Below are 13,753 nucleotides of genomic sequence, written 5' to 3' on the forward strand. Positions count from 1 at the left end.
TGAAATTGTGTTTTAATTTTGATTTTTTTTATTAGAAATAATTTTTTTTAATGAATTTTCAAATAAAAAATCCTTTTAAAAAATATTATATATAATGACACTAATTAATAATTATACTATATAAAAAAATTCTTAACTGTGATAAATATTGCTTTGTAAAATAATTATTATTTAAAAATATATTAAAATAATATTTTTTTTATTTTTAATTTCATTCAAAAACAAGAATAAAAAAAATTAAATCTAAAATAATTTTAATATTTTTAAAAGTACAGTTATATCCCCCCACAGCCAAGCACCGCCATGTAAAGCAGAGTCGCCTTCCGTGTGAACCCCACATCCAGCCTGTGCATGTCCTCAAGAAAAAAAGTCTTTACCCCACTTTTATAAGTGTCCATTACTTCCCAAGTGGAGTTTCCCTCCGCAAAGGCCTCACCTTTCTCTTCTCTAAAGCAAAACCCACCCCTCTCGCCTCCACCTCAACCTCCATCTCCCTGAAAGGTCACCCGAACCGTTTAACCAAAAGTACACTACACACCACCCATTTAACCAAAAACCAAAGAGACCCAAAAAATTTCTCGTCGATCTCTTCCAAGTTCCAATCTTTGTCTTTGAGCACCATGGATTCTCACATCTATGGTGTCTCTAAGAAAACCCTTTTTCTCTTTACTCTTCTCTGTCTTTCCGTTTCCTCCATTTCTGCATTACCCCATCAGAATAAAACTGGCAACAGTACGGGTACTGGTCAAATGATAAACTCCAACTCGGTGCTTGTGGCGCTTCTTGACTCGCATTACACCGAGTTAGCTGAGCTCGTTGAAAAGGCTCTCCTTCTACAAACCCTTGAAGAAGCTGTTGGCAAACACAACATCACCATCTTTGCGCCAAGAAATGAAGCTTTAGAGCGTCAACTTGACCCAGAATTCAAACGGTTTTTACTTGAACCCGGTAATCTCAAATCTCTCCAAACCCTTTTATTGTTCCACATTATTCCCCAACGAGTCGGATCCAATGACTGGCCAGGTCACAAATCAAACCCCAGCAGGCACACCACTCTCTGCAACGATCATCTGCACTTGATCACCAAGAATTCAGGCAAAAAGGTTGTCGGATCCGCCGAGTTGACCCGACCCGACGACGTGACCCGACCGGACGGTGTTATTCATGGCATTGAGCGGCTCCTAGTCCCGCAGTCAGTCCAGGAAGACTTCAACAGGAGAAGAAGTTTGAGATCCATATCAGCTGTATTGCCTGAAGGAGCCCCGGAAGTTGACCCAAGAACCCACAGATTGAAAAAACCGGAACCACCAGTTCGGGCCGGTTCACCGCCGGTTTTGCCCATTTATGATGCCATGGCTCCTGGCCCATCATTGGCTCCAGCCCCAGCTCCAGGACCCGGTGGACCTCACCACCACTTCGACGGAGAAAGCCAAGTTAAAGACTTTATACAGACACTACTACTCTACGGTGGCTACAATGAAATGGCTGATATTTTAGTGAACTTAACTTCACTAGCCACTGAAATGGGCAGGTTGGTATCTGAAGGTTACGTGCTTACAGTTTTGGCACCAAATGATGAAGCCATGGCTAAGCTAACAACAGACCAGCTGAGTGAACCAGGGGCACCAGAGCAGATTATTTACTACCATATAATACCTGAGTACCAAACTGAAGAGAGTATGTATAATGCTGTTAGGAGGTTTGGGAAAATAGGGTATGATACATTGAGGTTGCCACATAAAGTCGTGGCGCAAGAAGCTGATGGGTCGGTTAAGTTCGGTTCAGGTGATGGGTCGGCCTATTTGTTTGACCCGGATATCTATACAGATGGGAGGATTTCAGTTCAAGGGATTGATGGGGTTTTGTTTCCTGAAGTTGAGAAAGAGAGTACCTCTGTTAAGAAATCCGTCAGCTCTGTTAAGGTTGCCACTACCAAGCCAAGAAGAGGTATGCTTTTGTTATTTTCGGTTAATTTGTTCTTTTGATTGTTTGTTATGGATTGGTAAGATTATTTTTTTCTTGTTAAGTCAACTCTAGTTACTGTTTAATGCTAATTCAGATCATAGGTCCATACAAGTACAGTTTCCTTTTTTGGATTAGGAACCCAGTTCTGGGGTTAGGTTGTATTGGTTACGGAGGGGGGGTTTGTTTGATGAGTGACGAGTTAGGTGAAATTGTGCTAGGGATGGGATTAAACTCTTGCCAAAAGTTCTGGTATGTGTGGTTATGATTGGTGTCGGTGATGGGGCAGATGGAATCATGGAAAAGGCAGTTGTTGATTGTGGTCTTTATAGCCTTTGATTACTCTTTTCCATAGGGGATAGCTTGGCTTGCAAGCAGAGATGAGTCCAGATTGCTTTGAAAGGAATTGGATGAATTAGTGCATTCTGGTAAAGCTAGAGTGCCTAAAATTGTCGATGTCAAGTTCACTCTCTTTCCCAACATTTCTGGTTGGTGAGGAGAGGGAATCATGCTCTCAAATCGCATTAAGTTGTGATGATGAATGACTGCTGTCGACCTGTTAGAGGATTGCCTTTCCATTGGTTTTCAGCCTGGATAGCAGAAAGCTTAATGAAACAGTGCAGGTTTCGTATGAAGATGGGTTTTACAGCTTTGATGTTCTTGAGTCTGTGATTAAAAGAAGTTGAGATGGATGAAAAGCAGGGTGCCACCGACGAATCCATGTGAAAATGTGAAAATTGAAAAGCAAAAAAGAATGCAGTTTTTTTCCTAGCTGTGAGCCACATTATTATACCCCACCCCACCACAGCTAAGATGCCAACAACAGCTTGTCAATAATAAGTTCCACGCCATAATATTCCTGCATTTCTTTTATTAGCTGACATGAATTGGAGGGCGTAGTTGAGACGGCGTTTAATTGAGATCTTAACAGCTCAATTTATGATTGGTCTTTGCATGCCTGTGATGTTGATACATTAACACGAGTTGACTTGACAGTTTTTATTGTGGATTCTGTCTTGCAGGGAAATTAATGGAAGTAGCCTGCATAATGCTTGGAACTCTTGGACAGCACTCGCGTTTCACTACATGTCAGTGAATATACACAGTAAAAATCGCAAAAAAAGAAGAGAGGGAAGATGGCTGGAACCAAGAAAACAATAGAGAAATGGTAATTAATTGCAGGAAGATGTCTGGAATACGAACACAATTGGAAGGGAAGGGTTTGCCTTTAGGACTTTCCTCTGAATCCCAGCCATCAAGAGAGAGGTTGTTGTTTTTGTCATAAATACTGTAATTACACATCATTTTTTTAATTATTTTTTAATGTATGAACAGGCTTGGAAAACTACTACTATATATATATATATATATAATGGGCTGTCTTCTTTATGATCCACCGCTTGTGAATTGAACTTGAAACTTACTTCAATTTTTCTCCGTGAATTATTTTAGTCAGGCCAATAGACTAATTTATCGGAAGAAAAATATCGTTTTAAAGCTACACTTAACTCGAGGGATTCCTTTTGGCCTTGCTTGTCAAATCTGGTATAACTCAGTGAGTTAATCCAAGAAATCATTGACTTCGAAATCATTTATTTTTTTCTGGGCATGAAAGCTATGCTTTTGACTTGATTAATTAATTTAAAGTAATTAACGAACCTACCGATTGTCATAAGAAAAAGCCAAAAACCAAAACAGGGCGTGGGATATGGGATGCAGGCTCGGAGTACATGACACCAAAGCATATCGCTGGACCCAGCATGCAAGTAGATAGCATAATAATTTCATTTCCCGAGGCCTTCTTTTTCTTTTTGAGATGGAGGAATCTCATAGGTTTAGTATATTCGGTAATGTAAGTAATTGTTGTATTTTAAAATGTTTTTTATATATATAATATATTAAAATAATATTTTTTATAATTTTTTAAGATTTATTTTTGATACTACTATTTAAAATAATCTATATATATATATATATATATATATATATATATATATATATATAATGTTTTTTTTAATTTTCCAGATTAAACATTGGTTGAATACGAGATGTAAACGTGAAGAGAAAATCCACTCGTAAATGGTAGCATTTTGGACATAAAAACAACTCTTTTTTAATAATGATCTGAGCTTTGAAGCAAGCAATCACCGTCGTCCACTCCGAGCTGGTCCTGGCTACCCCATGCCTTCAATTGCCGGAGAATTTGGCCTTCAGTAGGGATTTTCCTTCTTACAGCATCAACTAAAACCTGTCGCGCTCTGTGAGGGTAGGAAATTAAAGAAGGTTGAAATGAGCTCTCCAGTTTGGCATGGCAGCACAGTCACCTTGCCACCATGTCCAAATCATAGAACTAAAGTTCGGTGAGATTTCAACAAAGGTAGAATCTTTACTCAACAACAATCACATTTTGCTTAGCAAACAAGTGAAGCTTTACCTTTTCACGAGCCTCGTTTTGTTATTGTTATGTGCTTTCAGTTTTCAACATCGAACTTCACCTTCTACAACTTGCAGCTTCATAATTGCTTCACCTTTCTTACTTCTTTGGAAAATGTTTATCGTTACTGGTTGCATTAAAAGGCCGGCAATTTAAGCCTCGCGTTAGAGGACTAATTATGAAGTTCCTTTTATTTTGCCAAACACTTCAATAAAATTTAACAAAAGAATCCAAGCTTATATCATGCACAATTTGGTAGATTAATGTTAATTTCACAAGTACCCCAAAAAATGCCATATACCCTTAACATACAGCCAGGCTATTCACAACATGATGCAACTTGAACAAAACCTACAGACAAGATGAAACAATCAAGTTCTCACCCTCCAACTGTGACTTGAGGGAGCATAATCTCAGGATTGGGCGAGGACAAAACTGGTCCATTGTTCTGAGGAGTGTTGTTTTCGGGCATGGTCTCAATTGCATTCTCACATACAGGAACTTTCATGGAGTTATTCACGTTTACTTCCACTTTTTCGACATTAGCTTTCTGGGTTTGACTCTCTGCTCCTGGTAGCTTCGCTTTGGACTTGACAGTCTTTCCTTCCATTCCATTGGCTGTCATTTGGTGAGACTGAAGCTTAGGCTGGGACTTCCTAACTGGTGTCTTTGAAGCACCATTATCCACGTTACCATTTCTCTGAACTCCTTTGGTTGGGTTGCTTGATTCTTGGTTCAGAAGTGGGCTGTGAGAAGCTCGTGGGCTAAAAGAAGATCCAACATCTTCCAAAGAATTGTTCATTGAAGTGGTAGAGCTCTTGCGCCTTCCAAGCTTCGGCGATTTTGCACGAGTAGTCGGTATCTATAAGAATCAGCACACAAAACTTTATCTCAATGTTGCATAGACAGGGGGGGAAAAAGAACAAGCAAGGAACATAAAATGAAGGGGGTGGAAAAAATGAGCATTAAAATGTGAACTTGAGGACTTGAGGCTAGCACTGGACCTGATGTTCACATTCAATATAGCAGAAGCAGAAATAACCAAGCCGTTATGATAGTTCCCGTTAGGGTTCATGAGATGTAGAACAAAACAATGTGAACTTTCCTCTTTGGAAAAGCAGAAAACAAGGCTCCTGAGTCATAACAGATGAACATGACCATATGCCATCTTCACCCTTCAGTCCTTCAGAAACTCCTAGGTCTTTTTTGAAGTAATGACAGAGACAAATGGGTCTTTACAAGCCTCGGTAAGACTTGGGCATGTAACCGTCAATTAAGATCTAACTGTGGACCTATATCATAATTTTTTAACGAGTATATTCCTCCTACTTGATAACATTTGGATTAAGGAGTTATCATAATATTGCCTGAGTTATTCAAAAAAAGAAAAAGGATTAAGGAGTTAAGCAAACAGGTTGTGTCCCATTTTTTTTTAAAAAAAACCAGCATGCACGCAGAGATGGCCTCACTAGCTATTGTCAACACCTTACCATGCAAAATAGACTCGTGAAAGCAGGATCCTAAGCTAACACATCACCAACTGTCCTAATAAACAGCACTTGCAATTTGCAAAGGCCAAACAAAAGCCTAAAAAAAATGCTAAAAACATTTGTTTTATAAATGCGTTGTCGTTAAATATGCCCAATTATATTTAAGGACTTCCAAGATTCATAGAAATTGTAGGCCATACTTAGAAAACTAAACTTAATTCAACAGATCCAGACAAACAAACACACTGACAGAACATGTGGATTAGAAACCAGAGTGTACGCATTGGTTAGTCCACATAAAGCACATGATATTAGTAAGAACATAATGAGCATTTGAGAAATAGTGATAACTTTTAGGCATTTAAAGAGTTCAATTGGTGTGCTTTCAATCTTATAGTTGATGAAATGCTGCAATACAAAAGGCAGGAAAAAAAAAAACACAACGTTATCAATGGATATCTGACAGTTCAAGCATTACCTTCTTTAGTTCCACTTTTGGAGGAGGCTCTTTATAAAAACATGGCATAGGTGCAGCTTTAAATGTCAAACTCTTCCTCAGTTTCTTGATCTCTGCTTCCTGGCTCTCCTGTAATCCACCAAAAAGTAAAATATGATATGAAGATTCATTATCCTTTAGACTCGGGAGAGAAAAGTCAAATTGTTAAAAAAATATATGATAAAGGTCAAGAGGAAAAATCAGGTGAAAGAAAAATCCCAATACCTTTGATTTTGCCTGCAAGTTAGTTTGTTCTATTTCTTTAGCATGGATCTTCTCTTCAAGCTTTGAAAAGAACTGGTGAACAAAGGCCACAATACAATCATGTCATGGATTAAAATAAAAAAATAAAGAATCTAGGAAAGAAACTAAAGTCCAGCAACAACCTCCTTCCGTTTCTCAGCACGTTCTTCCAATCTGAAGGAGAATCCAGAGCCACTACTTCTCCGCCCACTAAGAGTGGCACTACTGATGTTAATAGAGTATAATGGCACATTAGCAAAATAGATACCAGTATACTTAAATAATTACAAAACAAATTGTGTTCTATAGGAGCAGTACGAAGTTGTGGAATGGGTGTCATCTTCTTCTTTGCTTGACAATGTGGTTGTCTCAGGTTTTGAGTTTTGATCAGCAGCAGACCTGCAATTAGATGAATATTATATTAGGAACTTTTATCCACGTAGCAAATATATAAACAGGTTTACTCCTTTTCAAGGGCAGAAGGTGGAGGTGGGACATGGGAAGCTTCCATGAATACATTTGATGGCTTCAACCGATAAAAGGGGAAACAAAATTTTATGTAGTGCATGGATGTTGACTTACTCAGAAACCTGGGGTGGAGGGCACTTTGCAGCTTCAGTCAAAGAACTTGATTTCACAGACTGTTATGAACAACAAGAAGTTACAAAAACAAAAGACCTAAAATCACAACATAAATGTTAATGGCCACAACATAACAGCCGAAAATCTTACCGCAGCCTGTTGACTGCTAGACTTGCTTGTGGAGGAAGTCTGCTTACTTAAAGTCTTACTACCATTAATATTTGATTCCTTTGAATTCGCTCCAGCGGGTGCAAGCCTGTTGGCTTGATTGAAACGGGGACTTGAAGTGACTGATCCATTGGAAAAGGGAACCTGCACCTTTGTTCCTTCATCCCGGGCAAGCTTGACAGCAGTTTTGAGTGGGTGTCCCTCGATGCTCTTCCTCATATTATTAGCTCGCACGCCTTTTGCTGGAAATGAAAGACTCTGCGAAAGTATTGGCCTCTGGCTATGAGAAAATGGACCTGAGCCTTTCACATTAGGCTTATCCTTGGCCAGTTTGCTGTTCTTTGAACCAGCGCCTTTCCTCAGAGCAGGTTCCTAAACACAGGTGAAGACATACCAACACGGTAAGAAGGTAAATGTGTCTTTCATTTAGTACTATGAATCTGATAGCCACAAATTGCACGGCACCTTTAAGGCATTTGAGAGTTTTCTTTCAGAAACACTTGCTGCACCTCTACTTGCTATGCCAGAGGAATTAAGACCTTCAGTTTTGGCAACATGCTTAGATGTTTCATTGGCTTTTAGAGGTCTTTCACCATTGGTAGCTTTTTTTTCTTCCTTTTCTGGTGCCACAACAGGTGCTTCGACATGAATTTCCTCAGTAATAGTTTCCTCATTCGTTTTAACTGCATTGTCACCCTCCATTCCTTCACTGATTCTTATAGCAAGGAACTGCAAAATTACAACAGATATGAAGACCTGAACTTCATGCTACTCTATGATATGCATTTTGACCAAGAAAAATGATCTTACTGAGCTAACAGCCAGATAGATTGCTGAAAATGAAAACCTTATTCTTAGTAACAAAAATGAACAGAAATTGAACGAATACAAAAACTGAAATCACAATACAATTGAATAAGCTACACCAATAAAATGAAAGGCCAGAAATAAAATTAAATTAAATTAAAAAATTCAGATCCCATATAATTGATCACTAAAACAAAGAAAAAGGACTTAAACTTCAAGATTTAGTACAGATTAACATAAATAAATGAAATGAAAGCCTACCAAATCAAAATACAACAAATAAAAGGTTTAGCCAGGCTGGTTTCAGGAAATTGAAATATGCCCTTCGATGTTGAAACTCAAAATTACCAAAGCTCGAAGTTCACATTTAAAGAAAACGTTACCTCCTTTTAAATGTAAAATTCAGACAAACCAAATTCTATCTTCCCTACACTTCCTCTGCAAATAAACAAAGGACAGATCAAATCTGAAACTGCAAAACTTCACGCAACAACTACATATCATTTAAAGGAAAATCCCGCATCATTTTTGGAAACTAGGAACACGATGGAGGTTTAACTACAGTAGTTTCTAAAGAATGCAAGGTTCAAGACCTTCGTTTTTCCTCCATGTCACAGCAACTACACAACACTGCAAACTCTCACAAACTTTCAAACAGAAAAGATTGAAAACGAGAGATCAATCCAAGAAAAAATAAATCCAATGTGACTAGACGCTAAAACACCAATCAAGATTTATTCCAAAAAACAAAACCTTACCAAAAAAAATTCAAGAAAAGTTGTCCAGATTCCAAAGGCAACATTACAAGAACATAAATACCACGCAAAAGCAAAATTAGAAAACAAAAGCAGACCTTTAGACGCTAGCAGAGGAGTGAAGTTTGAACTTTTGAGGGAGACCAGGGAGCAAATGAGATAAAAGACTGAAATGTATGTGAGAATGGTAAAAGAAGTGACAAACTCTGAGTGTAAAGCTATAAAGATAGATGTGTAAGAGCCGGTTGTCGTGACACGTACACACACTGCCACTCTATCTGGTTCTGGTTCTGGTTCTGGTTCTGGCTCTGTTCGAGAAATACGAGAGAGAGAGAGGGTGGGGTGGCTGCGAAGAGTTAAAGTAGGATGTGAATTCCAATGAAGTGGATAGAAATAGATAGATTTATGAGACACTGTCATGGAATGTCTAATTACTAACATGCCACTTCCTTCCTTGCCACTTCATTTTATTTTTTAAAAAATTATCTGTTACCTTGTAACTCCCATGATTCTGAATCCTCAAGGTCGGAGGGGATTCTTTGCTCTTTTTTCTTGTTTTTTTTTTTTTTTAAAAAAAATTTCCAGTTTATATTCGAATAAAAAAAAAGTGTAGGGTGGTTCAAAAATATCTTTTGTTTTCGAATAATAATAAAAAATATTTTTAATGTAGTATAAAACACACTACCAGTCGAACAAAGAATTCTGTTTTGGAACCACCCTATTATTTCTGTTATTATTTATAGAAAACATAAAAGGCTTGGAAAAATACTATAGCCCCACACTTGTAGCCACTATCATAATGATTTATTCATTTATTTATTTTATTCATTAAAATTTTATTCTCATCGATTACATGCTTACGTGGCCACAATTGCTTTATATTGTTAGGGATGGGAAAAATCTAAAAGACAGGAAATCAAAATAAAAAATATAAAGAAACTAAATAGTTAGTTTTGAAATTAGACTAAAAAACTAACTTTGGTCATCTTAGTTTGAAACATACCTATTTTTCATCCTTTTGATTTTTCATAATTTACTTTTGGCCCAAAATTTTATTTCTCTAACTTTTCGGCTCCTAGTTTAAGATAAGAGAAAGAATTACCAGATTTTAGTGGTGGAGAGAGAAAATTGTTGGGTAACAACGATTTTGACTACCAAAATGGTCAATCTTAGTTTCAACATGTTTCGTTTGATGAAAAGAATTCCATCAAGATGTTATTTCGCCTTCAAATTACCTGAAAAGTAAATCTAACCTCAAGAATATTTTAGGTTTCAGGTTGATTTTTTGTTTTAAAGCTATTTTTTTGTTATTAAAAGGTATAAACGGGTTTATTTAGATCTATAGAGTGTTTTTTAGGTCAAATTGGTTAAGTGGATTTTTAGGTGTAAAATTGGCATAAATAAAAGCAAAAGATAATAATGTTTGTTACATATCAAAACCCTCAAAGACCAAAAACATCATAACTATAAGAAAATACTCAAATATTTAATTTTTATTCACCCAAGTCTTCATTTGCAAAAAAGCTATTACAACCCTTTATATATAGAAAAACTATAAAACTCTAATAATATTAAATAGAAAAAATAAATTAGGAAGACTACTCCCTTTAAATAGAAACACAAAACTAGACAAGTATTATAATACATAATAATAAACAAAATAAAATTAACAAAGAAATTTATTTTTCTATAATAGCTTTTGCATCACTCTTCATGGGTTGAAAGGAACTTGTTCCTCGAGTTCAGACATTAGTTAGCAATCGTCCTCTATGAATATCTTTTTGTGTCCGGATCACCTCATCATTAGTCTCTAAAACTTTTATGTGAACCACCTCATCATAGGTTTCTAATACAATATCTTTGTACAAGTCATCCTATCATTGATCCCAAACACAACATCTTTATACAGATCACCCTATTTATAGGTCTCACCACCAAGATTTCCAATAACAACATGACATTTGTTTTTATGAGAGGGACCTCTTCATCCTTTCCTATATAAGCGTGTATTGTTTTGCAATCTCTTCCAGTCATAGTTATTCAGCAACACATAACAATTAACTACTAGGAATCACTGAGCTCTAATACACGTTCTTAATGACCCCCTACCAAAACCACCAGGAATCGTTAGGTTCTGATATCAATTGACGTAGATGAGAGACTAACTAAAATATTCAGTTTTTATGCATCTATGTCTCCACTCACTAAAAGACTATTGCAACTTTTTATATAGAAAAAACAAGGAAACCATAATAATATTGAATATAAAAAAATAAACTAGGAAAAATATTCCCTTAAAATAGAAAAAAGAAAAAGAAAAACATCGATATAAAGAATAGAAAAACATATATTTTCCTAGAAAAGCTCTTGCATTAGTTATTGACACAAATGAGAGCAAATGATAAGGGGGTTTGTTACATGTCAAAACCCTCAAAGACCAAAAAACAATATAAGTATGGGGAGCCAACCAAAATATTCAATTTTTATTCATCTATGTCTCCACTTGCCAAAAGAACATTACATTCATTTATATAGAAAAAAAAACATGAAAACCCTAAAAATATTGAATAGAGAAAAATAAACTAGGAAAAATATTCCCTTAAAATAAAAATAAAAACTAGAAAAACATCAATATAAAGAATAGAAAAATATATATTTTCTAAAAAAGCTTTTGTGCTAGTTATTGACGCAGACAAGAGAGAATGAAAAAACAGGTTTGTTACATGTTAAAACTCCTAAAAACCAAAAAAACACCAAAAGTATGAGGATCCAACTAAAATATTCAATTTTTATTCATCTATCTCCATATGCCAAAAAATACTACAATATTTTATATATATATATATATATATATATATATAAAACAAGAAAGCCCTAATAATACTGAATAGAAAAAAAAATAAACTAGAAAAAAATCCCTTAAAATAGAACAAAAAACTAGAAAAGCATCATTATAAAGAATAGAAAAATATCTATTTTCCTAAAAAATCTCATGCATTAGTCTTCTTGGTTTGGATGAAACTCATCCTTGAGTTCAGTTTTCAGCTAAAGAATAATCCTCAACCAAGAGTATCCTTTTGTGTGTGATTCATCTTAATATGAGTTTCACCACTAGGATTTTGAATGACAATAACTGACATAAACAAAAACAATACTAGTTCATGAAAGTATTTTTCTCGAGGGAAACCTCTTCATCCCTTCCTACACAAGCACGTCTTGTTCTGTAATGTTTTTCTAGCCATTGTTATTTTGCAACACATAGCAAAACAAAATAACCTCCAAAGATCGTTTGATTCTCTTCTAACCATGGTTGTTTTGCAGCACCCAACAAAGCAATATAACAACTAGAAATTGTTGAGCTCTCTTCCAACCATGATTATGTACTAGCACATGGCAAACAAAATAACATGGGTTTGCAACACACAATAAATAATAACATGAGATCATTGAGCTATGATACCAATTGACATAGATAGGAGTGAAGGATAACAAAGTTTGTTACCTACCAAAACCCTCAAATACCAAGAACACCATAATTATAGAGAGACACTTAAAATATATAATTTTTATTCATACAAGTCTCCACCAGTTAAAATGTTATTACAACACTTTATATATAGAAAACAACTAGAAAACCTTCATACAATTGAATAGAAAAAATAAACTAGAAAAAATATTCCCTTTAAGTAGAAAAAAAATAGAAAAGCATTAGACTACATATTTTAAAAATAAAAATATGAAAAAAAAAAAAAAATTAAGTAAGGAAAATATTTATTTTTCTAAAAATACTCTTGCATAAAAAAACACCTATGACCTGGATTTTCGGCAACCTCTAATCGCCAAAATCTAGGTAGAGCAGGTAACATGTCACGAGTTTAATTGGTTAATTTTGATTGGTTAGGAATTAAAATTTATAATTTATTTTGATTTTTTTTAACAAAATTATTGAAGTTTCAAACAAACATTTTGACATTGAGTTGATGGATCACTAGTTTGTCTGTTAACTTTAGTTGATTATAAATTGAGTTTCATAATTTGTTTCTATTTGTTTTCTATAGAATTATCAAAATCTTAAAAAAAAAAAAAAAACATCTCAACTTTGAGTTGGTGCTCTATTTTACAATCAATTATTTTTTTACTACATGATTAAATAAAAAAGTATGAAAAAAATATTTTAAGTTGGTAGAGTTCATGATCTAGGTTACAAGTGAACGAGTTAGGTCGCAAAATTCAGATTACTTCAATGAACAACTTTCTTAATTTTTTTTTTTTTAAAAATTATATTAAAAAAACATGTTAAAAAACCTATACATTCATTTAAAAAAAAAAATTATTCTGCCTGCTGCGAAACCTAATATCCAGTCTTGCTTCGATTTCGCAATGGGAGACAATCAGGCTACAGTCCACTTCTGGGTTCCTGACGTTGGATACTTGGAGCTGTTCGAAGTCTATTAATGGCATCATTTCAAGAGAAACCTAGAGCTTTCCAGGTAGTTAAAAGAAGATACAATTACTGTACCTTCTGCCTCCCGACCCTTTTCTCTTTGTTCTGTTTAGTGTATTTCCGTGGTCATTTTGCTTTGGTGGTCCTTACTAAAGTCTAAAAACCTTAATAGTTTCTCATCTTCTACACTATTTTGTCTCCCCGTAAAAAAATTTACAATCGCTAGAAATAGTTCTCATTGTAGTTTGCAATTTGGATTATAACAATACAATTATAATTTATTCCTTTTCAAAACAAATAATTGGATTAGTTAGTAGGGGTAATTTTATTTTTTTTTTATTAATCAGGTATATCTTGGTCTTTTTTATTTTT

The 13,753-nt window shown here is 35.2% G+C and overlaps 2 protein-coding genes across 4 annotated transcripts; one reads left to right on the forward strand and one right to left on the reverse strand.

The window, feature by feature from the left end:
- Nucleotides 1-404: 404 nt before the first annotated feature.
- LOC118043822 (fasciclin-like arabinogalactan protein 15) lies at nucleotides 405-3,356 on the forward strand. The gene is made up of 2 exons (XM_035051910.2): nucleotides 405-1,947; nucleotides 2,985-3,356. The coding sequence occupies exons 1-2, from the start codon at nucleotides 621-623 to the stop codon at nucleotides 3,056-3,058; spliced, it is 1,401 nt and encodes a 466-aa protein (XP_034907801.1). The 5' UTR covers nucleotides 405-620; the 3' UTR covers nucleotides 3,059-3,356.
- A 1,256-nt stretch (nucleotides 3,357-4,612) lies between these two features.
- Nucleotides 4,613-9,305, reverse strand: LOC118043821 (protein WVD2-like 4). 3 transcript variants are annotated; one of them, XM_035051909.2, is made up of 10 exons: nucleotides 9,036-9,305; nucleotides 8,566-8,620; nucleotides 7,841-8,104; nucleotides 7,358-7,747; nucleotides 7,208-7,266; nucleotides 6,944-7,024; nucleotides 6,769-6,850; nucleotides 6,608-6,679; nucleotides 6,365-6,472; nucleotides 4,613-5,258 (listed from the first exon to the last, which is right to left on the reverse strand). In XM_035051909.2, the coding sequence occupies exons 3-10, from the start codon at nucleotides 8,075-8,077 to the stop codon at nucleotides 4,776-4,778; spliced, it is 1,512 nt and encodes a 503-aa protein (XP_034907800.1). In that variant the 5' UTR covers nucleotides 8,078-8,104; nucleotides 8,566-8,620; nucleotides 9,036-9,305; the 3' UTR covers nucleotides 4,613-4,775. The 3 variants fall into 3 exon arrangements, with proteins under 3 accessions (XP_034907800.1, XP_034907799.1, XP_034907798.2); XM_035051908.2 differs by lacking the exon at nucleotides 8,566-8,620; XM_035051907.2 differs by lacking the exon at nucleotides 8,566-8,620 and having other exon boundaries at nucleotides 9,199-9,218.
- Nucleotides 9,306-13,753: the final 4,448 nt, after the last annotated feature.

The sequence above is a fragment of the Populus alba genome, chromosome 6, assembly GCF_005239225.2.
Source record: "Populus alba chromosome 6, ASM523922v2, whole genome shotgun sequence".
NCBI lineage: Eukaryota > Viridiplantae > Streptophyta > Magnoliopsida > Malpighiales > Salicaceae > Populus > Populus alba.